The sequence below is a fragment of the Cervus elaphus genome, chromosome 5, assembly GCF_910594005.1.
Source record: "Cervus elaphus chromosome 5, mCerEla1.1, whole genome shotgun sequence".
NCBI classification, from domain to species: domain Eukaryota; kingdom Metazoa; phylum Chordata; class Mammalia; order Artiodactyla; family Cervidae; genus Cervus; species Cervus elaphus.
Window position 1 is genome coordinate 105,731,201 of NC_057819.1, and position 27,475 is coordinate 105,758,675.

At 42.9% G+C, this 27,475-nt stretch overlaps 2 protein-coding genes across 24 annotated transcripts in view; one reads left to right on the forward strand and one right to left on the reverse strand.

Annotated features, from left to right (window-relative positions):
* The window catches only part of NCOR1 (nuclear receptor corepressor 1), a 116,424-nt gene extending 110,310 nt beyond the window's left edge, over positions 1-6,114 (forward strand). For 19 of the 20 annotated variants that reach the window (XM_043903933.1, XM_043903932.1, XM_043903944.1 and 16 more), the window contains 2 exons: positions 2,986-3,165; positions 4,736-6,114. In XM_043903933.1, the coding sequence (XP_043759868.1) occupies positions 2,986-3,165; positions 4,736-4,923 (368 nt within the window). In that variant the 3' untranslated portion in view covers positions 4,924-6,114. Of the gene's footprint in view, positions 1-735; positions 1,708-2,985; positions 3,166-4,735 lie in introns of those variants that run through there. The other variant, XM_043903949.1, reaches the window with a different exon arrangement.
* Positions 6,115-6,917: 803 nt separating this feature from the next.
* Positions 6,918-27,475, reverse strand: part of TTC19 (tetratricopeptide repeat domain 19) — a 29,582-nt gene continuing 9,024 nt past the window's right edge. For all 4 annotated transcript variants that reach the window (XM_043903953.1, XM_043903955.1, XM_043903952.1 and 1 more), the window contains 3 exons: positions 9,212-9,366; positions 8,345-8,507; positions 6,918-7,993 (listed from right to left, as the gene is read on the reverse strand). In XM_043903953.1, the coding sequence (XP_043759888.1) occupies positions 7,860-7,993; positions 8,345-8,507; positions 9,212-9,366 (452 nt within the window). In that variant the 3' untranslated portion in view covers positions 6,918-7,859. The remainder of the gene's footprint in view (positions 7,994-8,344; positions 8,508-9,211; positions 9,367-27,475) is intronic.

Consider the following 27,475-nt stretch of genomic DNA (forward strand, 5'->3'; position numbering starts at 1 on the left):
CCTTCGGATCACATTGTATAAAAAGCTAGTGTTAAAAAGGGTAGCTTACTGGAATGAGGTCATTATACATCCTGTTATAAGCACACAAAAAACCATGACTCTATGCTTTATATGTTTATATATAACCTTTTTTCTTAATCTGTTGAGAATCTCTCTTATGCCTTACTTAAAAATAAACTGAAGGTCAGCAACAGTTCAAGTTTGTTCTCCTGTTATGGTCACGCAAAAGATCTCACTAAGGATAAGAAAATGATTAAAGAGATGAGTGGTTTTATTTACTTTTCCCTATATATATTAACGTTAGGACAATATAAATTCACTTCCTGCTTTCAAAGATGAGACACTGTCTTCTGCTCTAACCTTCAAGTTTTATTGATTTTAAATGTGTGTGTGTGTGTTTTAAGTTACAGTATTGGTGACTTACAGAGTTCTCCTTGTTGTGTAGTCTGTCACGGCATTTCTTGGTGGTGAGGTTTCATACCGTTTTTACAAAAAGGCTGCTGTGTCCTGAGGTCCTTCCTGCTCAAGAAGGTCTCTTGCTGCCTTTGTTTGAGATAATGGTTTGGCAGGTGTTACAATACTAGGTTGGTGCAAAAGTAATTAACAGTTTTTGCATGGTTGAAATTTGCTGTTTGATATTGGAATACTTTCTTAAATGTTATACATCATTTTAATGTACACTTCTTTATGTTTTTTTGCTAATGACTTGTTACTTGCTGTTTATGTTTATTTTAGACTATGGAAATGATGTTAGACAAAAGGCAAATTCAAGCGATTTTCTTATTCGAGTTCAAAATGGGTCATAAAGCAGTGGAGACAACTCACAACAACAATGAATTTGGCCCAGGAACTGCTAACAAATATACAGTATATAAGTGGTGGTTCAACAAGTTTTGCAAAGGAGATGAGAGCCTTGAAGATAAGGAGTATAGTGTCCGGCCACCCCAAGTTGACAACAACCAAGTGAGAGCCATCATCAAAGGTGATCCTCTCACAAGCACACAAGGAATTGCTAAAGAACTCAGTGTTGACCATTCTACAGCTATTTGAAGCAAATTAGAAAAGTGAAAAAGCTGGATAAGTGGGTACCACATGAGCTGACAAAAAAATTGTTTTAATGTGTTGTCTTCTCTTATTCGACACAACAATGAACCATTTCTTGGATTGTGACGTGAAATGAAAAGTGGGTTTTATATGACAGCCAGCAATAACCAGCTCAGTGGTTGGAAGCAGCAGCTCCAAAAGCACTTCCCAGAGTGAAACTCGCACCAAAGAAAAAGGTCATGGTCACTGGTGGTCTGCTGCCCATCTGATCCACTACAGCTTTGAGTCCTGGTGAAACCATTACATCTGAGAAGTATGCTCAGAAAATCGATGAGATGCACCGAAAACTGCAACACCTGCCACTGGCAAAAAAGCTCAGTTCTCCACCAAGTCTGACTGTTCGACTTCTGAAGCACTGGTTCTATGACATGCAAACTGGCCTATTAAGTTTTGTCTCATCTGCCATATTTGCCCGACCTCTCGCCCACTACCATTTCTTCAAGCATCCTGACAACTTTTTGCAGGGAAAATGCTTTCCAAGAGTTCGTTGAATCGCAAAGTATGGATTTTTACGCTACAGAAATAAACAAACTCACTTCTCAATGGCAAAAATGTGTTGATTGTAAGGGTTCCTGTTTTGATTAATAAAGATCTGTTTGAGCTTAGTTATAATGATTTAAAATTCACGGTCCGAAACTGCAATTACATTTGCACCAACCTACTATTAAGACACGTACTTTTCTCAAAACCTTCTGTAAACATGGTTGTATTCATTCTGGTGTTCACTGCTGTGTAAGAAGTAAGACCAGATTCCCCCCTACCTCCCTTTTTTTAGTGATGACATTTTATCTGCCCAGAGAATCCTTTTTTCCTCAACTTCAATAAGTATCACAGTGTGTTAGTGTTCTTCGGCCTGGGTAGATTCCCTGATCACGGAAGGGTGTGTGCACCTTCCCAGTTTCTGTGTTCAGGGGAAGAAATTCTATCAGATGTTCCTTAGTTATTTTCTCCATTTGAGAAAGCTGCCTTTTCGCTGGATAGGCTTTGTCCTCTGTTACCTTCTCATTGTTTTAATCATCTTGATACTTTTTCTGTTGCTTTTACTCTCAAATTTTTCCTTTGCACCAGTATTTTCTTTTCCTTCATGGCTTGACTTCCTAATGTCTTTTCATAAGCCTCATTCATTTTGGTGATCACTTCTTTTGTAAATGGCCTTCATGTATTGTGAAGTTTTTCCCCAGTGTTTGAAGTACACCCCCACCTCCATTTTCTGTTGGGTTATATTGTCCTCCTTATCACCAAGGACTTACATTTCTTCTCTCTCCAGATAGAGGGGTAGAAAATGCTTTCTCTCCCTTTTTTCTGTACCCCAAGGATTGGGGGCAGGATGAAACCATTCTGCTGGGGCTGCTGACCTGGGCTTTGATCTCTTCTGAGATCCTTTTAATGTTCTATGTGAGAGCCCAGTTGGGGCTTCCCAGTCCTGCAAACCAACTAAACAGCCTGGAGAGGCAGAAAGGGCTTCCTTGACTTGCCTGGCCCAGCTGATGTCCAACAGCTTGAAGGGGCTTCTCTTATGCAGATTTTCTTCCTCTCTTCACTCTTCTGTAGATTGGTAAGGGCAGAGATAGTGAGGATTTAAGATTTTTGTCAGTTTTCGGCTTCTTAGCAGTTTCTGCTCCAAGGCCAAGAAAGAAACGATGTTCCAGAAATGTTAATTTCTTGTTACCTGTTTCTGAGTTTATGGCAATGAGGACCTGCCCCCTTTGACTTTAGTTGCTGCAAGTGAGTTCTGCCTCTTTTGTATGTTACCAGGGTCTGGATTCTTCATGCTCCCATCCTGCTTTCTCTTGTAGCAGATGGTCAGCAGCACTAGGGTGCCCTTTCAGTTTGTGAATGTGACTACTGTGTGTTAGTAATGACAGTTTCTTCCACTTTCAGGAGGAGTTTGCAAACCAAAGCTGCTCAGCAAGGCTAACAGCAGGAAATCGAAATCGCCTGTCCCAGGGCAGGGCTACCTGGGAGCGGAGCGGCCCTCATCGGTCTCCTCTGTGCACTCAGAAGGGGACTACCACAGGCAAACGCCGGGCTGGGCCTGGGAGGACAGACCCTCTTCGACAGGTGAGGGGCTGCTGCCAGGGCGCAGGTCTGCATGCCGCTGGCGTCAGGGCCTTGGTTAGTGCTGCTCCTAAAATCAGATGCTGTTAGGAAAATGCTTTCCATTGTGGTATGGTTAAAGGCTTCCACTGTTCTTAACAGAAACTGAATGTATATAATCTGAAAAATTTTAAGAATACAAGTTTGATAACCAGCCCAGCTGCCCTCAGGCCCCTTGCGTCTGTGGAGAGCTGGCGGCGGCACCTGACATAGGTGCACAGCTGGGGCCTGTGGCTTCAGCTCTCCCACACTTTCTGCACAGATGGCCTCAGAGGAAGTTCTTAGGAGCTAATGGGAACCGAAGCCAGAAACGGAAGAAAGCCGTCACCCCTCTGTAGGCTGTCTTACAGACAGCAAAACAAAACTGTAGGATATTTTTAATGTTGGCCCTTTTATGACTATTTATAAGCTTTTCTTCTCTTTGGCTGCACTGGGTCTTGGTTGTGGTGCTTGGACTTCCCTCTTGTGCTGTGCAAGGGTTTCCTATTGCGGTGTAGCAACCTGTCTAGTTGTTGCCTGCTAGCTCAGTAGTTGGGTTGACCTGTGGCATCTGAGTTCCCTGACCAGGGATCGAATCTGAGTTCCCTGCATTGGAAGCAGGTTTTTAACCACTGGTCCACCAGGAAAGTCCCCATTTTGTAAGCTTTTAAAAATTACAAATAACCATGATAATAATGGTGGGCTTCCCTCGTGGCTCAGACTGTAAAGAATCCACCGACAATGCAGGAAACTCGGGTTTGATCTCTGGGTCAGGAAGATCCCTTGGGGAAGGGAATGGCTACCCACGCCAGTATTCTTGTCCGGAGAATTCCATGGACAGAGACTGGTGGGCTGTAGTCCATGGGGTCACAAAGAGTCGGACATGACTGAGTAATGAACACTTTCACTATAACGGTCATCTTGAAAATGAACAATTTTTTTAAGTAAAACTGGGATAGTTGCTGTGGATTTTAGAGTTTCATCTGTTCTTTTCAGAGGAGTTAACTCCACAAATAGATCAGTGAAAAAATCTGAATTGTGCCCTCATTAAGTTATAAATTTCATATTGGTATTATAAAACATCATAATTTAAGGTTCACTTAATCACTTTATAGTTTCTCCCACCACATGCAGAGTGGGGGCTTACTGGTTTCAAAACTTCCTAGACCAATGACTGTTTCTTCTTTTGTCTCTTTGATGCTGTGCTGTGTGCTCTGGTTTTAGCATTTCTTAGATTGTAGGTGGCTTCCTGGAGACAATGACACGATCTAGGAATTGGCAGAAGGTGCAGTGCTATTGTGAGGCTTGTGTCCCCCTCTGAAGCCTGTCCCTGGGTCTGTCTGCCCCTGACCAGCTGAACCTCCTGCTTCCGCCTGTGTTTACCAGTCTTAGTTTGAGCCAGAAATTCAGGAGTTCCACTTGGATTCAGCAGCAGCCCAGCCTCCAGTGCTCACTGGCTTTGTGTCCTTCTGGACGGTTGGTTGCTTGGGAATGGCGCAGCAGGGGAGGTCTCTTCTGCCCCCACCCACTCAGATGTGCTAACCTCTCTCCGCAGGCTCGACACAGTTCCCCTACAACCCCCTGACCATGCGGATGCTCAGCAGCACACCGCCCACGCCCGTCGCCTGCACTCCCACCTCGGCCAACCCGGCTGCCCCGCACCAGCCGAGTAGGATCTGGGAGCGGGAGCCGGCCCCGCTGCTATCCGCGCAGTACGAGACGCTGTCTGACAGCGACGACTGACCTGTGGGCAGGGGTCCCAGGGTTGGGGGGGCTCCAGTTTCTGGTAGCTTCCTCTCTAACTGCAGGCCCGAAGCCTGCCCGCCTAGGATTTGTGCCCAGAGACTTTTCTGGAGAGCCTGGACCATGGACGGTGAAGAGACGATGGAAATTCATTTTGGGGTTAAATGAGGGGGAAGAGGCTGTCTTGATACAGGCAGTTCCATGGATGATAGTAATAGTGGAGGGTCAACATGTAGAGTTTTTAAAAAGTGGTTAATTCCTGTTCTTACATCTGTTTGTAAAGAAACCATGATGTCTCTAATCACTCTGTAAATAGAGGACCTTTTTGCAGTGTTCCCCTCGCTGTAGTATATCTGGTGTACTTATGTTCAATCAGCACATCAACTTGGGGGTGATTTTTTAAAAAATTTCTCGTCTACCTTTTTAACCCTTGCCTTCCAAATAACGTCATACAGCCCAGTTCCATGGTGTTGGCTGTTACGGGCATTGTACTTTTATCCAATTTTGTCTCTAAGCTCAAGATTCCCGGTGATGTTTAAAATCTTGTGGAGATGTTTAGATTTTTAACACATGCTGCCATAAAATCTGTACATTAACGTATTAGGGTCTAAGGGAGGAACAAAATTCTGCCATATTGTAAATTTCCAGGGCAGTCTTTTTTTTTTTTTAAATTAGAAGCACTGAAAACATAGTACTGCATGGGTATTGTTCTAGTTCAGTTTCTAACATTTTAAAGGCTTATTTGAGGTGTACGTACCTCGCTGTTACGCACACTGGTAATTAACCCCGCCCTGGGTATTTGCCTGCATTTGATGCAGCAAAGCTTTTGGTTTGGAAATAAATCTGACTGCCCTGTCCACCTGTCCATAGCTACAGTAGATGATTGTGACTGAAGGCTTTGGTGTCTCAGGTTAGCTGACGTGTCACTGGCTGAGTTGGAAGGTGACACCTGGCACAGAGCCTCTCGGCTGTGTGTCCTCCTGGGCTTAGAAGAAGCAGACGGCCCTTCCACTGCATGCCACCCTGTGCTTATACTTTCACTTCGATTCCTTGTGGGCAAGTGTTTGTCATCAAATGTTTTCATTTCACTGAATCTCAAGGAGCAAATATTTAAAAGACTGGTACTGGAGGACCAGTCTTAATCTTCATTAGTAACTGCTTGTTGAATTAAATTCTTTTCATACACTCAAGCATAGCACTGACACATCCTTCTGTAGCACATGGATGCTAATGGTTTGGGGAGGTGTTTAGAATGGAAAGATGTCTCAGGATGATAAACACCAGGACTTCACAGACTCCAAACTAGACGTGAGTTTTTCAACAGAAGTCCTCAAGCCTCTAAATACAGCAGCTGTCTGACAGCTGGAGGAGGAGACGCCTCCTTTGTAGTGACCGAGACCCTCCATCCCTTGGCATCAAGTCCCTGTAATAGGTGTGGACACAGGTTCAGTACTTTGCCCAAGTTGTTAAAAAAGCAACAAGGACAGGAACGCTAGCCAACGCCTCGAGGCCTGTGGCTGCACCCACATGTAAGTGAGCTCAAAATAAGCTTCAGGTGGGGTGGGCAGGGCAGCACTGCCTGGGCCCAGTCCATGGAGGCTAGTCCTCCTTGCTCTCGGGCCTCAGTGCAGGGAACTGTACAACAGGCTCTGCAAACTCGGACCATGTCATTGAGGGGGAGAAATTCCTCAGTGAAACTTGCACGGCAGAGAATACCTCCCTTTCAGCAACTCATGCAGCTGTGAAAAGGTAAACGCGCTAGATGCTGAAGGTGAGTAGTTACGACCGGGTTGCACTGAAACTTGAGTTTCTCTGAGTTAGACCTGATTAAAGGAATAACCTGGTGAGACAATGAGAAGATACTTACACATCAGCAAAATAGATTATTCTAATAGAAGATTCTGATCTGACCCTAATTCCTCTGTTTTTAATTCTAAAGAGTCAATGACCTTTTTATGAGAAACTTAAAAGACTTCAGTATTGAATACATACAATACTGTTGTGGCGTCTCCCGGTTTATTAGGAAGGGAGCCTTCGTGTGTACACAGGAGCCAAAGGCACCAGTTTATCCTCCCCGCCCCCACACCGGAAGGACTGCAGAACTGCCCCGAGGCAGGGACAACGCTCACGACACACCATTCAGGTTAGGCCACTGACCTTCTGGGGCTGAAAGAGTCCAAAGACCCCCACGGGGAGACTGAGAACCAAAACTCCCGAGAGCTAGGGCTGGGGTCCAGGCAGTGCTTCCTCTATGGCCCCGTTACTGTCAGTACGACACCCCCAGGGTTCCCCTCTGAGCAGCCCTCAGACAACTCTGACCTGTGACTGGGTCCAAAGGGGTGCATGCTCAGAGGGGAGAGACTGTAGGAATTGTCATTCCTTTTCCTCCTTTTTTCATAGTGGTCTACAACCAGATAGGTACAAAAACAGGCAGTTCACTTAGTCCACTTTTATATATAATCTAAAGGGCATGCTACTACTTCCAAGTGCCCGATTCCCACTTTAAAGCTTCACATCTGATGCTTTGTGGCAACCAAGATACTACTCTTCTATGCATTAAATCCCACAGTGGTCTTCATGAGACAGAGAATGAGAGAAAGCAACTCACCATCATGGGACTGGTAGCTCTGGTCTGCCAGGTCTTGATAAAATAAGACATAGCAGCAAATCAATGAATCAAAACCTTATAGTATAGATGCCCCCACCCCAGATGAACGCTGGCCCCTCATTGGCACGGTTCAGCACCTCCCCAACCATCCGTTAGAACAGAACACTGCCGGACAGCAGTCCTGAGAAACAGTCAGTCAGGGGAGGGGGGGTGTGCAAAACAGCGAGCACAGCTTGTCCTCCACCAAGGCTTAGTTGAGGGGACGTGCATGTCACAGAGGATTTAAGCCACTGATTGGGGGCCGCCAGGACTGGAACAGAGGTATCAGTCATGACAAAGGTCTGCTTTTTCTTGCCAGCTCGGCCAGCTCTTCCCTGATGTGCTGCACAGAAGCCTCGTCTCTCTTCAGTTCCGCTTGCCTCAGTGCTTCCCTATAGGTCTCTTCTGCTTGTGCGTACAGTTCTGGAACAGCCCGAGAGAAGGGAGAAAATGCATGTTTCATCGTGATTCTAAAACATTCTGAAGAGAAAGCACGTGTGACGGGACAGCGCTAGTTCACGGTGTGAGACAAGTTATGACCCTGGGACGCCCGGACCTCAGGGAGCCCTTCCCTGATGGAAGTTCGGGTAAGGGACCTGTCCCTGCAGGTTTCTGAGCAGAGGGCAGAGCTTCCTGAGGACACATCGAGCTCTCCACATGCCAACAAGGAGGAGCCTGCGGAGCACTCCAGAAACAAGGGACCACGGCCTCACCACCTGCCCTCAGCCCACCACCCAGGTCCCCGACCCACCAAGGGGTGCCCCGCGCCCACACCTCTGTGCGTCAGGACTGCAGCCAGGTTGCTGAGCAGCACGTGCAGTTCAGGGTGTGCCACCTGCCTCGCCAGGTCTGACGCCCTCTGTGCGTGAACACAGGCCTCGTCAGTGCGGCCCTGTGTGTCCAGGGTAGTGGCCAGGTCGTTCAGCAGCACGATGGTCTACATGGGAGAAAACAGCTGCTGCTTGCAAGCGAAGATCTGCTGGAGAAGGGAACAGCTACCCACTCCAGTATTCTTGGGCTTCCCTGGTGGCTCAGCTGGTAAAGAATCTGCCCGTAGTGCAGGAGACCTGGATTCAATCCCTGGGTGGGAAGATCCCCCAGAGAAGGGAACGGCTACCCACTCCAGTATTCTGGCCTGGAGATCTGCCATGGACTTGTCCATGGGGTTGCAAAGGGTCAGACACGACTGAGCAACTCTTCACTTTCCACAGCCCTAGTGTCTGGTGCTCTGTGGATGCCCTGAAAGGCTCTTTCCTAGCGGTGCCCCTTGGGGTCAGGTGTGAGCCTCTAAGTCAGGTGCATTTATCATTTGCACTGCACAGCAGCAGTCTGACCCTCTGGAAAATGATACAAACCTGGAAACTAGGTAGCAGGATGAATATTACTTAAAAATTGTCAAAAAAGCAGCAGCAAATAAACATAGCAAAAGGTAGTGACGCATCCTATGGCAAACCAGTACTCTCGGTGACCTCTGGGCAGACCTAGTACCTCCCTGGCAGCCTCAGACCCTTCCTAGAACGGAGGGTGGGGGGAGTGGATGCAGCAGGGCCCTGTGCTGAGGGTCTGTCTGCATTTCCTATTCTGGATTCTGAAACCTTCGTCTTAAAACACCTGCTGTTTTTAGACGCCCCCACCCCTTACCTGTGGGTGTCTTTCTCCGAGTATTTCCTCAGAAATCCGCAGAGCTTTTTCATACATCCTCTGTGCCTGAGATGGCTGCTGGGAGAAGAGCAGGTAGCGTGCGTAGGTGTCCAGACACATGCCCAGAAGGAGCCGTGTGTTGGCCTTGTCATCCGCTGAGAAGGAAACGCGAGCAGTTCTGGGTGCAATGAGCACAACCACAAGTGGGGGCAGAGACGGGGCCAAGCGCCCTGAACACTGTCACTAAACAGTCCTCTTGACCTATACTTTAACACAAGGTGATTAACATCTACACTGGTTCTTGGACCAGTGAGTGTTGGGAAGGGGGGATTCACCAAACCAACAAATAGGTGTATCCAAGAATTCAACTCCCCTGACACCACCTACCCAGAGAGTCCCCAGGTAACCCCCCACCCCACTCCAGACACCAGTCCAGGGTGTCACCTGGAGATCAGAGGTTCCCAGGACCCCTCCCCTCAGGTTCAGTCAGTTTGCTAGGGTGGCTCACAGATCACCTGTCTCTATAAGGGTTCAACTCAGGAACAGGGGAGGCATCCCGCCCTGTCCAGGTGCCACTGTCCCTGTGCCCTCCAGAAGAGCCCCAAGCCCCACCCTCTGGGGTGTTGATGGTGGCGTCTTTATTAAAGCACTCGGAACTGAGTCACCTTCCACCCCAGTCAGGGGTGAGACTGAAGGCTCCATCCCTCCAACCACATGGTTGGCTCCACGGGCAACCAGCCCCTGTGCTTAACAATCGGCTGAATCACTAACATCACTCAAATTACTAAATCACTCCCCACTTAGGAAATGTGAAGCATCTGGGGAGTTCTGAGGCAGGAACTATGATGAACAAAGACCAATGTATGAGACATTTTCATCATCTGAAATAGATGATGAAATAGATGAACCAAATACATATTTCTTATAAGTCACAATTACTGTAACATAAGTAATGAACCTTTCCATACCTTTTAAGACAAAGTCCACAAATGGATTAAAACAGTATTATTTTTAGTTTGAAACTAATATTACCTAGCATGAACCAGGTGAAGATAAACTAGAAGGACAACAAAAAGCCTAGGGCCAATAAAATTTTCTGGTATGAAAACAGCACTACAGAAAAGAACCAGAGAACACTCAGAGTCCTGGGATGGAGAGTCACAACCCAATTTAAAAAACAGCTAATCTATTTTTTGAAGAACAGTAATAAAGGCCACAGTGTATGGCAGCTTCCAACATACCATGTCTGAAAAAGAAGAGCCAGACAGCAGGGCTGGGGACCAGCAGCTAACAGCAGTCGGCCAAGTAAAAGGCCTTGGAGCCACAACACAAACAGCACATAAGTGGTGGTGAACCGGCGGAAAGGACACACTGCAGACAGCTCAGCGGAGGGGAATGTTCACACGAAGGACTCAGCGGTTCCCTCGGATAGCCTCACGGAGCACAATTACTGGACGCCTACGTGAAGGGGTTCAGACGGGTCTGTTTACCAACAAAGGGATTGCCACACTGAATACAACTCCTTCTGTATCTTCCAAGTTTAAATGGTGCACAGACTTTAAAGATGACAATGTTGCCAAATAACTATATGATCAGTTACTAAGGGGATAGTTTAAATAAAACAATGCAAATAAAGTATCTAAAAAAAAAAAAAAAAAAATTAAAAAAAAAAAAAAAAAAGTATCTAAAAAATAATCTCAGACAGTAATAGTGAAAATAAAACTTTTCTTCTAGTAAAAATCCAAAGTTCTTAATCTAACCTAGTTATATATAAAAGGTAAATGATAATCATTTTAAAACCAAATTAGGAATAGTTTTTATTTAAATAGATCACCTTACAAATTTTAAATTATCTTTAAACAAAAAGCACATATAAATTTATGGATAGGGACTTCCCTGCTGGCCCAGTGGTTAAGACTCTGAGCACCCAATGCAGGGAGCCCAGGTTCGATCCCTGGTCAGGGAACTAGATCCCACATGCTGCAACTAAGACCTGGTGCAGCCAAATAAATGAATAAATTTAAAAAAATTTATGGATAAATATAACCAACATAAAAAAGTGAAACTTTATAAAATGGCACCAAATATCATTTAAGATACCATTTTTCTGTATTAAAAGGAAATGCTGAAACAATAAAAATATATCTTACTAGAAGCACTCTTTAAATGCTGAGCAAAAAGCTTGTAAAATCAGCAATTTAAGATCCACACTATTGGGAGGTAACAGCGTGGAGAAAGGCCCAGGCAGAGCAGCTCTGTGCCCTCCCCAGGTGCTGACACAGGCCCAAAGAGACTGGAAGATTCACAACACCTACAGACACTTAAAATCTGCATTCCTGGAGAACAAGGCAAAGATGCTTACCATATACCAAAACTATCACAAAATAATGCGTACATTATTCCAATTCTGAAAACTGTTTAAAAAATGACTGCTGACTCATTACTGGAACGTGTGCTAATTCTCTAAATACTTCTACATTAAAAAAAGTATACTCTTAAAAAAAAAATAAAAAATAAAGTATACTCTTGTATACTTTAAAATTAGAATATATGTTCAATACTATAACTCAAAAGTACAAGAATAAAGTGACAAGTAATTCTAGTGGAAAATTATTACCCCTGATACCAGTAATGGTAATTAAACTAGAATAGCAGAAAAGATAGTAAAGCTTTTTAGAAGGAATTAACTGATGAGGTAAATTTTAGCCGTTAATATTTCATTATTAAGAAAATGCATTTTAAATTCACAGTACATTCTAATCATAGTAACATAGAAGTTTTTAAACATACATCTCTAAATATAGGACCAAAGGAGAAATAAAGACTGCATAGCGAGACCACCAGCACTCAGTAAGGTACCAGAGTTCCTTTTTCTAATAATAATTAAAACATGTTTCTTTGAAATACCAATATAAACAAACACCACTAGAAGTCACACACCAAAGAAACCTACTAACAGCTGAGAAACCACTGCTCCCAAAGGGCTATTTAAATCTGAGGGAAGGAAAGTGTATTTATCTCTTCAGACTTTAATTATAAATAATACCTGATCACAAATCATTCCTAGGAGAAAAATATGAGGTAAGCTAAAATCAGTCTATGAAAAAGATTTACCACAGAAATCTTTATAGTCAAAATACAAGCAAACTGAATTTTCAAATGCACTAAGGATAAATGCACCAAGCAGCTTTTATTCCAGGAATGCTTAGAATGACTCGGTATACTTAATGTATCTGTGTACCAAATCAGGCTTGCATAAATGCAGATTCTCCATCAGTGAGAAGAAGAGCATCTCTGATTTGGGAGAATTCGAGCACGGGCACCCAGCTAGCTCCCCAACCCTCAGCAATAATAATCTGGGAGAAGCTACAGGGTCTTTGAAGCTAAAGGCATTTGCTGCTCATGCTCCAGGAACGTTCCTCAACCTTCTGCCAGGCTGCATCTCATCACCTGACTGACTGACTACCTTGGCACTTCCCAAGACCACTAATGGTACCAGTGGAAAGAGTTTTGGTTCCAGTAACATGACAGATAACCTGAAAACCCTTCTGCTTCAAATATTAGATAAATCATAATACATATCTTTTTACGTGCACAGCTGAGCTCCTGAGAGAAGGAAATCCTGAGGGCCAGCAATTACGAAGGAGCTAAAACCCAAAGGGGAGAGCATGAAGCAGGGCCCAGTTCTGGCTGGTTGTGTGGTGGCTTGAGTATCTCTGAATCCAGAACTGGGTTCTTCATCTCACACAGGACACAGAGGTAGATCTGAACTCCCTATAAAGCCAGGATGACCCCAGAGGCTATAGGGGGACAGGGACCACATGGAAACCCATCACTGACACCCCCACCCTACCCCACCATGCTCGATTTGATGTCTAAATCTGAGCCATCCCTTCCAGGCTCGGACCTGAGAGCCTGGAAAAACAAAGCTAGCCTGGAGACTCATTTCTCAAAGCTGCTGAAGAGTCTGTAACCCCGAGTATGTAAGCATGCAGACACAGCTCAGGTGGGAATCAGAGAAAGCCTCCCCTGAAGATAACTTAGTGACCCCGGCTGGAACTCGTCCTCAGAGGTCAGGGGCTCCACCTATGAGCCCCGCGCCGGCCCCTCTAGTCCTCATCCCTCAGCTTACACCCCCACTCTTTAGCCATCCTCAGATATGCAACCACTTCAGTGGATGTTTGCTATGTTTTTCCTCCACTAGAAACGGAGGCAGCACCGACCAGGTGTTACTTACAGCTGTATCTAATAATGTGCATCCCAGTGTTTCCTGACTGGTTGAATGAACAGAAGAGAAACAAGAAGGTATCAATTAAACATCGGAGGTATGATGACACCAAACATTAATTTTACCTACAGAAGTCACAGCAGCAGGACGTGAATCTCTGGAAGCTCAACACAGAGGTGTCATTACACACCAGTGAGAAAGGGACTCACTACTAAAACGGTCCTGAATTAAAACCCAGTCTGGGGGAGGAAAACATAACCTCACACCACAGTAAAAACAAATTCCAGGTAACTGAAGACTCAGTGGAATAGAACCAAGTACTTATTTACTTGTGGATTATTAGCATGTAATTGGTTTCCTCTGGATTGTTGTTGATTCCTGGTTGCATGGAGTATCAAAGAATTATTATGAAGCTCCATTAGGAAAAAATAAAAATGGCAAAATTTACCTCTGAGGTCTGCACACATGACCCCATCATGACACACAGGTTTTAATATCCTAACACTGGTATTCTCTAATTTCTCAATCATTTAGATTGAAATGATTTTTGCAGGTATCTGGACACCTAACCACTGTCACAAGCGATGTGTGGAGATTATGGTTTCCAAACAGCGTCACTTTTGGCTATTGATATTTTGACAGATAATTTCTGTGAATTAGAGTGTTTAACTCAGATTTAGTTAGATGCCTATTAGATGTCCACCTCCCCTCTGACCCCAGCTGTAACAACCAAACCATCTCCAGATGGTGCCAGGTGGAAGCCAAGTCTTTAGAAGAGACTATTTTCCTGACCTTAGAACGTGAAGGATTTTATTAAACAAGACGCAGAAAGCACAAACCATAATGGAAAATACCAAAAGATTCTGCAGTCTGTCAAATACCCTAAAGGGAAAAGACAAGACCACAAAGAGAGAGTGTAACCCACAAAGTGGATGCTCCAAAAAACAAAAAGGGATGCTTAAATACATTAAGAACTATTTACAAATCATTGAGAAAGAAAAGAAAAACACCCTTCAAAAAATAAGGGAAAAAATTTTAAATGAAGTATAGCGCAATTAGAATGCCAACACATTGCCGATGAAAATATAAAGTGGTAAAAGCACACTGATAAGCATTTGGTAATGTCTAGTGTGTGCAGTGGAGAACGCAATGGAGCCCCACTCCAGGACTCTTGCCCGGAAAATCCCATGGGCGGAGGAGCCTGGTGGGCTGCAGTCCATGGGGTCGCAAAGAGTGGGACAGGACTGAGCGACTTCACTTTCACTTTTCACTTTCATGCATTGGAGAAGGAAACGGCAACCCACTCCAGTGTTCTTGCCTGGAGAATCCCAGGGACAGGGGAGCCTGGTGGGCTGCCGTCTGTGGGGTCGCACAGAGTCGGACACGACTGAAGCGACTTAGCAGCGGCAGCAGTGTGTGAAGGCCAGCAGTCCCACTCCTCCATACGTCCCTGGGGAACAGCCTGGCGTGTGCAGACACACAGGTCCCAGCATTACTCCCACAGAGAGAGAGGCAGGACCTCATGTCCACCAACGGGCGAAGTGAGTACATGCCCACAGCAGAGTAACAGGGCCTCCACTAGCCTGCATCTCTCCTCTGGAGGATGGAAAAAAGCCGAACCCCACCCCCACTCCCCCACCCCGGGACTAATCACAGGAAGTCACCTCTTCTGAACAGACATGCAGGGTGACAAGCAAATAGGGCCTTTGTGCATAAAATAATATATTTTAAGGATCAACGTGGATAAAGCTCAGCAATATGATGAGTGAAGAAATACACTGCAGAAACAATGTACAGTAAGACACTGTTCATACAAAGTTTAAAAACATTTTAGTCCCATAGTTTACCGATGTATACAAGTATAATAAACAGGCAGAAGAATCATAAACACCAAAACCAAATTTAGGATTACAGTTACATCAAGCAGGAGTACCAAGGGGTTTAAACTCTGCCCAGTCCCCCAAACCATCATCTGAAGCACATATGATAAAATATTGGGTTGGCTTAAAAGTTTGTTCAGGTTTTTCTGTAAGATGGTATGAAAAACCCAAACGAACTTTTTGGCCAACCCAATACTTAATACTTGCCAAAGCTAAGAGGAAAGCATGCAGGTATCTATTAAAAGTTTCCACTATTTTTGTTTAAAATCTTTAATGAGAAGAAGAAAAGTACAATACTGACTTTTCTGGGTAAGTCAGTAATACAGAATACACAATGAAAAAATTTCCAAAACACAGACAAGAAAACAGAGGAGACAATATATTTATACTATAGAACAGAGAAAAGAGGGAGGCCGGGACAACCCTGGTGGTCCAGCAGATAGGAATCCACCTGCCGATGCAGGGGACCCAAGTTCCATCCCTGGTCTGGGAACTAAGATCCCACATGCCTCGGGGCAACTTACAGCCCATGTGCAAGAGAAGCCTGAGCACCGCAGCTAGTGAGTAGCCCCTGCCCACAGCTGCTAGACGGAGCCTACAGGCGGCAATGAGACCCAGCACGGCCTAAAAATCCCGAAAAGGTTCACCAAAGACCAGGCAGAATTCAGAGACCAACCCCTAACCTTATGCTAAAGAGCTTCCAATGCCTACAAAGTAACCAGGCAGGAGAAAACAGGTTATTTACAAAAGGAGGTGAATAAATTGGCTTCGGCAGTCTCTGAAGAAAAATCCCAGGAGATGCAAAATTCCAGATAGCAGAGAACAACTAGGGAAAAGTAGCAGAATTTTATTACACTCAGAATTTTATTACACTCATCTTACACAGGAAACTGAATATAAAAAATTTTTTTCTGAGTCAAATACATTTTGAAGAAATTTTTAGGTTGCTCTTAACAGAACTAAGAACCATATTATGTGCCTTCCTTCCAAAATATAAAAGGAGGTTTAGTGACGAAAACAACCCTTTAAGAGGGACTTGAAAACAAGAAATAACAAAAATGGAAAGCTTTTAATGCAAAAATTTAGACCAAATATCACTTTCAATTCTAGATTTAAGTAGGTTTTATTATCACAAGGCAACAATACTCAGATTAGGTTTAAAAAAAAAGATCCAAACACAGCTTTCTACAAAAGACACACTGAGGGAAACCCTGGTGATCTGGTGGTTAAGAACTGGGCTGCCAATTCAGGGAACACGGGTTCGATCCATAGTCCAGAAAGATCCCACACGCCACAGGCAACCAAGTCCATGGGTCACAACCACTGAGCCCTCGCTCTAAAGCCCATGAGTTGCAACCACTGACCCCTCGCACCTAGAGCCAGTGCTCCACAAGAAAAGCCACCACAATGAGAAGGCCATGCCTTGCAACTAGAGAAATGCCCCCAAAGCAAGGAAGACCCAGTACAGCCAAAAAAACCCGCCAAACACACTGAAAACAAAACGACTCAAATTTTATTTTTTTTATTTTTTAATATTTATTTTTATTTATTTTGCTGCACTGGATCTTTGTTGTGGCATGTGGGATCTAGTTCCCTGACCAGTGATTGAACCCGGGCCCTCTGCATCGGGGGTGCAAACCCTTAGCCACTGAACCACCAGGGAAGTCCCTCAAATTTTAAGAGTAAGATATAGTCAACAATGTAAAACTAAAATTTGTGACAAATACCTGAAGTAGGACAAAAAAGAATGGCTTTTCTGATGAGAAGGATAATTCATAATGAAGCTGTATGTGTGTGTGTATATATATATATATATAATCTGGGACTCTAAACAGCATAGATATATAAAGAAAAAAAAATCACAAAAACATAAATATTGTCTACAACTACAAAATGTCAGCAAGGGTACAGAAGCCTGAACACCACCATAAACTAACTAAACCCGACACACATCTACCGAGTACGCCTCCTCTCAAATGCACATGCAACACTCCCAGATAAATCATGTTGTTTAGCTGCTCAGTCGTGTCGGACTCTTTGCAGCCCCATGGACTCTTCTGTCCATGGGATTCTCCAGGTAAGAATACTGGAGTGGATTGCCATTCCCTTCTCCAAGGGATCTTCCCAACCCAGGAATCAACAAACTCTTGTCTTCCATGTCTCCTGCATTAGCAGAATTCTTTACTACTGAGCCACCAGGGAAGCCTGGATAAACCACGTACCAGGCCATGAAACAAATCTCGATAAAATGTAAAAGGACTGAAATCATACAAAGCATGTTTTCAGATCATAATGGAACCTAAAAACCAACAGAAGTAAATTTCGGAAATTCACAAATACATGGAGATTAGTCAACACTCTCCAAAATATCCAAAAGATCTAAGAAGAAATCACAAGAAAAGTTAGAAAATATTTTGAGATACATGAAAATAAAAACACAACACACCAAAATTCATGGGATGCAGCTAACATAATAGAGGAACATTTTTAGTTGTAAATGGCTACATTAAAAAAGAAAGGTCTTAAAAAAAATAAATAAAAAATAAAAAAGAAAGGTCTTGGGAAGCAGACTCAAGGGTGTGTGTGTATATATATGATTGATTAGCGTTGATGTACAGCAGAAACCATCTTATAAAGCAATCATCCTGCAATTTAAAAAAAAAAAATCTTAAATCAACAACCTAATCCTCTACCTAAGAAACTAGAAAAAGAGTAAAATAAACCCATGGCAAGCAGAAGAGCTATAAAAGATTAGAGTGTAAACAAATGAGGTAGAAAACAAACAAAATTATAGAGAAAATGAAACCAAAAGTTGGCCCTTTGACAAGGTCAACAAAACTGACAAAAACTAAAAAGAAACACGTATAAAACAGTCAGGAAGGTCCTTTGTAACTCAGAGGGGTAAACATAGCACAGAAGAGCCAAACCACTTAACTGACAGGTTAACAAACTCTCTGATAGCCCCCGATGAGCCCCGGCCACAATGCTTGAGCATCTCACCCCCTCAACAACTCCACGAGGAAGGCTTTCCTGCCATTTCTATGGACGAGGTCCCACTGCTGTTCTAAGTGGAGAAGCCAGAATTCCAACCTGGCTCAATTCGAAGCATTCATGAAACCAAATATGCCACCAGAAATACTCCAACTTTCCAGAAATGTTTTACTTAAAATATGAAAATCTGGGGAAGGAATATGATCTTGAATACATAACAGAATATTGTTAAGCTATGCTTTATAAATATAATCCCTAAGAAAATTTCTTCCAGGAAAATACAGAAAAAAAAAAACTATAAAACTCTTTCATCCATGCATTCACATACTCAACAGATATTTATTTAAGCTATGTTATTGATACTGTCCCAGATACTGAAAGCAACTCAAGAAAATAGAACCACCTTAAATGTGTAAGGAACCAAAGAAGGAAGAAAAAGGGTGCCAGAGAATAACTAAAGGAGATCTGACGCAGATGGTCTCACAGATCCTACAACTTTCAAGGACTAGGTCACTCCGTGTAATGCCTCACACCTAGTCCAGGAAACACAGAGAACATGTCAACTCATTTTATCACATTAATACAATCCTGTGATGACAAGCTCGAGAAATCAACTACGGATCTCACATGAGAAAATAAATGCAAATGTCTAAATAAAATATCAGCATTAAATATTATCTAGCAGTACACTGAACAATTTACTAGCAAGCCTGATACAGTCAATCTACTCATGCAGTTTGACACCAAATTAGATTTAAGACAAAGTTGTCCAGCACCGCTGTTACTTAACACCGAGACTATGGCCAATGAACTAAATTTAACAGGGCGGGGAGTAAGGACACAGAAGCACAACTATGACTTCCCAAATAGTTAATTCTGTATCTGGAAATAGTGTGAATATCCACTGAAACCAAACAGTTTAGTAAGGTGTCCACCGAGAATCAGATGTGACAGAACAGCACCACACCTGTGAAGAGAGCAGCCCGCGGCCCTGAGTGTGAGGACACGTCCAGAGAGAATTCTGCCAGCAGGGAGGCCATTCGTTCGTGTCAGGGGCCACTCTCTCATGTGATTCAAGAGGGATTCTGAACCCTGTCAGGAATGGATCCCGACCAGGTTTAGCCAATCATGGTACTCCCCTTTGGTTTGCCAAGTACTGGGTTAGAAATGTCACATGACCCACCTCAGTCAAAAGGAGTAAGGGTAAATCCCCAGGGGTGGGGTAAGATTCCAGCAGAGACAACCTGGCCTCTAAGAGAAACATCCGAGGAGTCTCCCTTTTCCTCCGGACGCTGCCGTTTCTGGGCGACATTCCTGGGACCTGACAGTCACTTTTCATCCACAAGGGAAGCGCGAGGAGAAAACCAGCACACTGAGAATGTCAGCAAGGGGCAGTGGGAAGAGCCTCCTTGGCTGAACTGCCAGACACATTATAGTGTCCTCACTATTTAACTCAATGTAGTTGAATTTCTTTTGCTGTTTGCAGTAAAATGCTAACTTATTCAGGTAGCAATCTCCCCAAACCAGTATCTTAAAACTCAGTCTCAAAGCACTTTGGGAACCTGACAAAATGATGTAAAATTCACATGAAAATTAAGGGAAAAACCAAATGGGAGGACTTCCCCGGTGGTTCAGTGGTTGCGAGTCCATCAAGTGGTAGAGAGTCCATCTGCCAATGTGGGTAACGTGAGTTCAATCCCTGGTCCGGGAGGCTCCCACATGCCGCAGAGCAACTAAGCTCATTCTCCACAACTATTAAGCCTGTGCTCCAGAGCCCAGGAGCTGCAACTATTGGGCCCACGTGCCTAGAGCCAAGCTCCGCAACGAGAGAAGCCACTGCAATGAGAAGCCTGTGTACTGCAACGAAGAGTAGCTAGCACCCACTTGCCGAAACTAGAGAAAAGCCTGCGCAGCAACAAAGAACCAGCACAGTTGAAAATAAATGAAATTATTTTTAAAAGGATAACGCTGAACACTGAGTACCTAGTACGCATTAGTACACACTGCCCTAAGTGCTTTACATGCATTAACTTGTTCAGTTCTTTTAACAATCCCAAGAGAAAGTATTACTCTTAATCCCTTTCTGAGGATTAAAAATAGAGATTTGACCAAAGTCACAAAGCAAATACATTAACAGAATCAGAAAATGTATATTAATACAGTCCTTTCTAAAGCAATCGTGCAGTATTCACCAACAACCTTGAGATGTGCTGACTGACCTGCAATGTCAGTGCAAAATCCACCCCGAGGAGCCAACTCTGAACACTGCCTTAAGCTCAGTAGTGGAAGGCTGGGCCACCCCACCTGGACTGGATCCACATGGTTACTCCACTCCCTCCACTCACACACAAGAGCCCCAGAAGAGACTGAGAGGAAAGGGATCTGGAGTAAAGCAAGCAGCCCATTTAGAAGAATTTGCCATATTCATAAAAAATAGGTGACAGAGGTGGGAGGGAGGTTGGGGGGGGGGGGGCGACAACACATGTGTACACCTGTGGCTGATTCATGTTGATGGACAGCAGAAACCAGCACAATATTGTAATTATTTTCCAATAAAAAATCAAGAACAAAACCACATAGCAAATCCAGTTACCTACTGGCTTCAGAGGAAAACAAAGGCTGTACACAGAAGAAACTATAATTTATAGCCCTGTTACTTGGCTCAGCAATTAACACAATTATATTGTATTCATAGTGTGCACACATCTGTGATAAACCTTCACTTCCAAGCCACTAGATTCTAAAACTAAATTAAGAAATAGTAACTTTGTTATTTAGAAATAAAATATCACAAGAAATTGGTTAAGAGTTGAAAATGACTAGGAACAAGTGGGGCAAAGAAAATGTTTATTTATTTTGAAATTGCTGTTTTTAAATTAAGTTGTAATATTCTTTGACTTTTTATATTATTCAGGTAATATCAGAAAGTAATTTTTAAAAGAAAAATATTCAGAAAAGCACAAATGAAATATAAATCCCCCATAAAGCCTACCAGCCAGAGATAAATAGATTTTGGTATCATTTCAGCCTGTGTTCTATACTTACATTTAATCTCTGTATTGTAAAAAATTAGACTGCTCCTCACTATATTGTTTTCACTTAATTTGTTAGGGCATTTCCTCAGTAATTAGAAAACAAGTTTTGATAGCTATGTCAATTGAAAGCACACGAATTTGATAATGAATTTGCTTTAAAACTGAGGGACTGTATTTCCTGAGAAAAAGATAAATCACATTTACAAGAGAAATTAATTTGCTCTGACAAGACTCTTTTCAACTAGAAAAAAGGTGCTTTCCCCATATACTACATTTTTTTTAAAAAATCAGGTTACAAAGTATAATAGTATATGTACAGTGTGATCCCTAACTTGCTTGCTAAAATGTAAACAGCAGTGGGCAAAACAAACCTAGAAAGACATACGCCAAAAAATAAATAAGAATTCTTGCTATAATTATAAGGGATCTTTATTTTCTTCTTAATGCTGTTTGAAATTTTATTCTGTGAAATTGTTGGGGGAAGAACACTGACTGAAACCGCCCACCCTGGCCAGGCCCTTTAGTAACCTTTCGCATGAGTTGTTTTATGACAGGAGATCCTGGTAAAGCATACGAAACGAATAAGCCACCACCAACCGGAAGAGTCCGGGAAAGGTCAAAAGGAGACACCTTGTGTCCGTCCACTTCCCAGAATCCCTCTCGCTAGCATCCATCTTGGCTGAGCGATGCGTGCGCCACCAGGAAAGACTGAATTAAAACGATTGGCCAAAAATAACCCGGAAACTAATCCCATCACCATAAAACCCCAGACTGCGAGCCACGTGATAGAGAGTTCTCCTGGGCTCCCTTACCCTCCTGCTCTCCACCCCGGTGCCCTTCCCCAATAAAATCTTTTGCTTTGTCAGCACATGTGTCTACTCAGACAATTCATTTCCGAGTGTTAGACAAGAGCTCAGTTTCGGGCCCTGGAAGGGGTCCCCCTTCCTGCAACAAAATGAAAATGCCTCCTTTCATATCAATAAACAAGAAATGTCATAGCCACGAGCGATTTCTAGCCTCTGAATATGAATGAGGGCTCCCAAAACCACATTTGCTGCCACCTCCCCAAGATGACTGTTGGGGGGAGGGGTGATGCAAGGAAACAGGATTGGCTCCAGGCAGCTGAGGTGCATATGAAAGGAATGAATTCAGTGAGCCCAGAGGTTTGCATCTTTCCGTGCTAAATTTTGCATGCTCAATTCTGTGGGGATGAGAAGACACCTGGAAATACCCACCCAGGGTCTAGATACTGGGTGGAGCTTGGTTGGAAGATCCTGAGAGAATTCCCACCCAGGAGAAACGCACAGGTGGGGGCAGGCTCAGTTTTTACCAAGAAATACCCAGGGCTTGGATGAAAGACACCGAGGTGGCTCAATTGTAGAAAGACATAAGGAATGGAGCTCAGACTTGCAAGTACCTAGTTAACTGGACAAATTAAATTCCATCCTAAATAATGAAAAGTGAAAGTCACTCAGTTGTGTCCGACTCTTTGTGACCCCATAGACTATACAGTCCATGGAATTCTCCAGGCCAGAATACTGGAGTGGATAGCCTTTCCCTTCTCCAGGGATCTTCCCAACCCAGGGATCAAACCCAGGTCTTTCACATCGCAGGCGGTTTCTTCACCAGCTGAGCCACTGAGGGGACTCTTTAATAGGTACGCAGTTAAAAATTAAAAGCTGGCTTCACACACACACAAATCACAATCTGGTGACCAACTCTGCAGGCCAACCATGCTTCCCTTACAGACAGATCAGAGAGCGTGTCAGTCGCTCAGTCATGTTGGAATCTTTGTGACCCCATGGACTATGGCCTGCCAGGCTCCTCTGTCCATGGGGATTCTCTAGGCAAGAATACTGGAGTGGGTAGCCTATTCCTTCTCCAGGAGATCTTCCTGACCTAGGAACTGAACCAGGGTCTCCTGCATTGCGTGCTTCCCTGATAGCTTGGTTGGTAAATAATCAGGCTGCACTGTGGGAGACATGCGGTCCTAAAGAGTTGGACACAACTGAGCCACTTTCATTCTCATTCCTGCATTGCAGATGGATTCTTTTACCAGCTGAGCTACCAGGGAAGCCCTACAAATGCTAATAAAAGCAATTAAGAATATCAACAAAAAAACGGGGGGCTGGGAGGTCGTTATTATTTCGACGAGGTAAAAAAATTTTCTTTTTAAAAGGAGGTACGTCAAATGAATAAAAAATTCTTTAGATGGTTATTTAAAATGGGATAAATAAAACATATATGCCTTTTACCCAAACCCTTTTACATTAAAGTAGGTAAAATAGACAGGTAACAAAAAGAAAAATACTTCTAAACTCTCCCCTAAGACAAAAACTTGTTGACTGGATACTGATGAAAACTTAAGGTAAAGGTATGGAAGCTGGCACAATTTAGATAAATATCAGTTCAGTTCAGTCGCTCAGTCCCGTCCAACTCTTTGTGACCCCAAGAACTGCAGCACGCCAGGCTTCCCTGTCCATCACCAACTCCTGGAGCTTGCTCAAACTGAAGTCCATCGAGTCGATAAAAATGTAAGTTGGTATATTTAAATGGGTTTTATATAAGGTGGTTAAAGCTCTTATTTAATTATACTGTGGGATAACAAGGCATATAGATTGCCACTAAGGAAATATTAACTAAACATACTGAGGAAACTAATAGTTACCTGAGTAATACAAAATAAGTAAACTGGGAACTAACATGCAAGGGTTAATTTTTTTTAAGTGATTTTCCTTTGGTTTAATTTATAAACTCAGAAAGGTCTTTACTAAATGCCTTATAACATAGAACTTCATAAATTACATTTGAGTTTGATAAAAATCATGCCACTGATTTTAGTAACTTTAGGCGACAAAACCATCTTTTAAAAAACTAACCTACTGCCTTTTGTGTTGCAAATATCTAAACCAGAATATGAAAACAGGCCTCAAGGAGCTGAGACTAAGCCCAATTAAGCAGGCACGACCAGGGAAATCAAGAAAAAAAAGTGGCAGCTTTAAATCTCAATTGCTGAGAATGTTCCCTCAGCAAAATCTTACAGATAGTATGCCTTAATCATGTAAACAAGCAACTTTAAGGTATTCCAACTGTTTGTTAACCAGTAAGCTTATACTGTAATACCTGGTAATGCCATGAGATCTCTATAGTTAATGTCTGTATACACATCATAATATACAAGATGTCTCTGCTTCTAAAAGATATTATTAGAATAGGATTTATAAATAGCGCTACTTAATTTTAATAAAAAGTGCCTACATTTAAAGAAAACTGACAATTTTCAGGTTCACATAAACTGGGAAATATTCAATATTAAATTGAATGTCTGACAATGTTTAAGATTGTGGATCCAAATTAATAAAGACATCATTAAGAATCATCATTAAGAAGAGGTGACAAGAACACATAGAAGAAACTGCACAGAAAAGGTCTTAATGACCAGGATAACCACAACGGTGTGATCACTCACCTAGAGTCAGACATCCTGGAATGCGAAGTCAAGTGGGCCTTAGGAAGCATCACTACGAACAAAGCTACTGGAGGTGATGGAATTTCAGCTGAGCTATTTCAAATCCTAAAAGATGATGATGCTGTTAAAGTGCTACACTCAATATGCCAGCAAACTTGCAAAACTCACCAGTGGCCACAGGACTGGAAAAGGTCAGCTTTCGTTCCAATCCCAGAAGAGGGCAATGCCAAAGAGTGTTCAAACCACCACACAACTGCGGTCATTTAACATGCTAGCATTTTCAGTAACACTAAAAATTCTCCAAGCTAGGCTTCAACAGTACATGAACCGAAAACTTCCAGTTGTACAAACTGGATTTAGAAAAAGCAGAGGAACCAGAACTAAAACTGCCAGCATATGATGGATCATTAAAAAAGCAATGGAATTCCAGAAAAACATCTACTTCTGCTTCACTGACTACACTAAAGCCTTTGACTGTGTGGATCAAAACAAACTGGAAAATTCTTACAGAGATGGGAGGGAATACCAGACCACCTTACCTGCCTCTGAGAAATATGTATGCAGGTCGAGAAGCAGCAGTTAGAACCAGGCATGGAACAATGGGCTGATTCCGAATTGGGAAAGAAGTACATCAAGGCTGCATATTGTCACCTGCTTATTTAACTTCTATGCAGAGTACATCATGTGAAATGCCAGCTGATGAAGCACAAGCTGGAATCAACACTGCACGGAGAAATATCAATAACCTCAGATATGTAGATGACACCCTAATGGCAGAAAGGGAAGAGAACTAAAGAACCTTTTGATGAAGGTGAAAGAGGACAGTGAAAAAGTTGGTTTAAAACTCAACATTCAAAAAGCAAAGATCATGGCATCTGGTCCCATCACTTCATGGCAAATAGACGGGGAAAAAAACTTGAAACACTGACAGACTTTATCTTCTTGGGCTCCAAAATCCCAGAGGTGGTGACTGCAGCCATGAAATTAAAAGACACTTGCTCCTTGGAAGAAAAGCTATGATGAACCTAGACAGTGTATTAAAAAGCAAAGATGTCAACTATGCTGAAAAAGGTCCATAGTCAAAGTTATGGTTTTGCCAGTAGTCATGTATGGATGTGAGAGTTGGACCATAAAGAAGGCCGAGTGTCGAAGAATTGATGCTTTTCAGCTGTGGTGCTGGACAAGACTTTTGAGAGTCCCATGGACAGCAAGGAGATGAAACCATCACTCCTAGAGGAAATCAACCCTGAATATTCATTGGAAGGACTGATGCTGAAGCTCCAATACTTTGGCCACCTGATGCAAAGAGCTGACTCACTGGAGGAAAAGGGGGCAACAGTGGATGAGATGGTTGGATGGCATCACTGACTCAATGGACAGGAGTTTGAGCAAACTCCGGGTGACAGTGAAGGACAGGGAAGCCTGGAGTGCTGCAGTCCATGGGGTCGCTGAGTTGGACACAATTGAGAGACTGGAGAACAAAAGAGTCATCTAAATGAAGTATAATATTTTATTGTATTTAGGTTTAATAAATAAGACCTTACTAATCTCTTGCAAGAAAATAACTAGACATGATGAAACTTCAAGGTAAATGAGATAAAAACTTTGTGACAAAAGCTTTAAAGTATTATTTTAGAAATGTCTACTTAATGTGATCTTTCCAGATGTTTGGTAACTTAAGATTCTTAAAGCTGTGCCAATTTAAGCTACGCAATGAAAGTTTACCTAAAAGATACTAAGGTACTAAGTCATCAATTATTAGAAAAAAAAAATCAAAAGTATTTGAAAATATTAATGAAAATGTTTGATATCACCTAAGATGTTCTGTATAAGAAAACAGGGTTTCAGATGGTAAAGAATGTGCCTACAATGCAAGAGACCTGGGTTCCATCCCTGGGTCAGGACGACCACTTAGAGAAGGAAATGGCAACCCACTCCAGTATTCTTGCCTGGAGAATTCCACGGACAGAGGAGCCTGGTGGGCTATAGTCCATGGAGTTGCAAAGAGTCAGACTCGACTGAGGAACCAACACACACATTAAGAAAACAAATGTTTTTAAAAAATTACCACTGATGTTTAAGCTCACCAATTTATAAAATGCCAACGTAAAGAGAGAACCTAATTGTTTACTTCTTAGTTTCACTAAAATTAATGTTTTAAGAGTTGAGGATTCTAATTTAAACATGTAATTACAACTGTGAGAAACAATACAGTAACTTTTCAAACTACAGTAGGAGATACAATATATGTTTTCAATAAAGAAGATATGAGAAATGAAATTACATGTTGGTAAAAAAAGAGCTGGTTAATTTTATTTAGATGAAAAATGAAAGACAGGTTGGATACAAAAAGTGATTATGAGGAGGAACCCTGAGGAAAGTTTTATGCATAGTCATGATTAACTAAATTTAGACTGAAGTTAACTAAGTAAATGGACTGGTAAGTGAGCTAATGCAAGACTGGAAATTTTGTCTCCTATAAGTGCTCCTTTTGATAACAGATTGTTTTATGAGGAGTTGGGGCTGCAGGTGGAGGCGGGCCTGAGATGGCAGGTGGGCGGGAACACCTTCCCGAGGGAATGAGGGAACAGGGACTCCTGGGAGGAAAAGACCACAGGCTCCCAGGCAAGAAGCACGCTGGCCTGGACCACAACGGGGCAG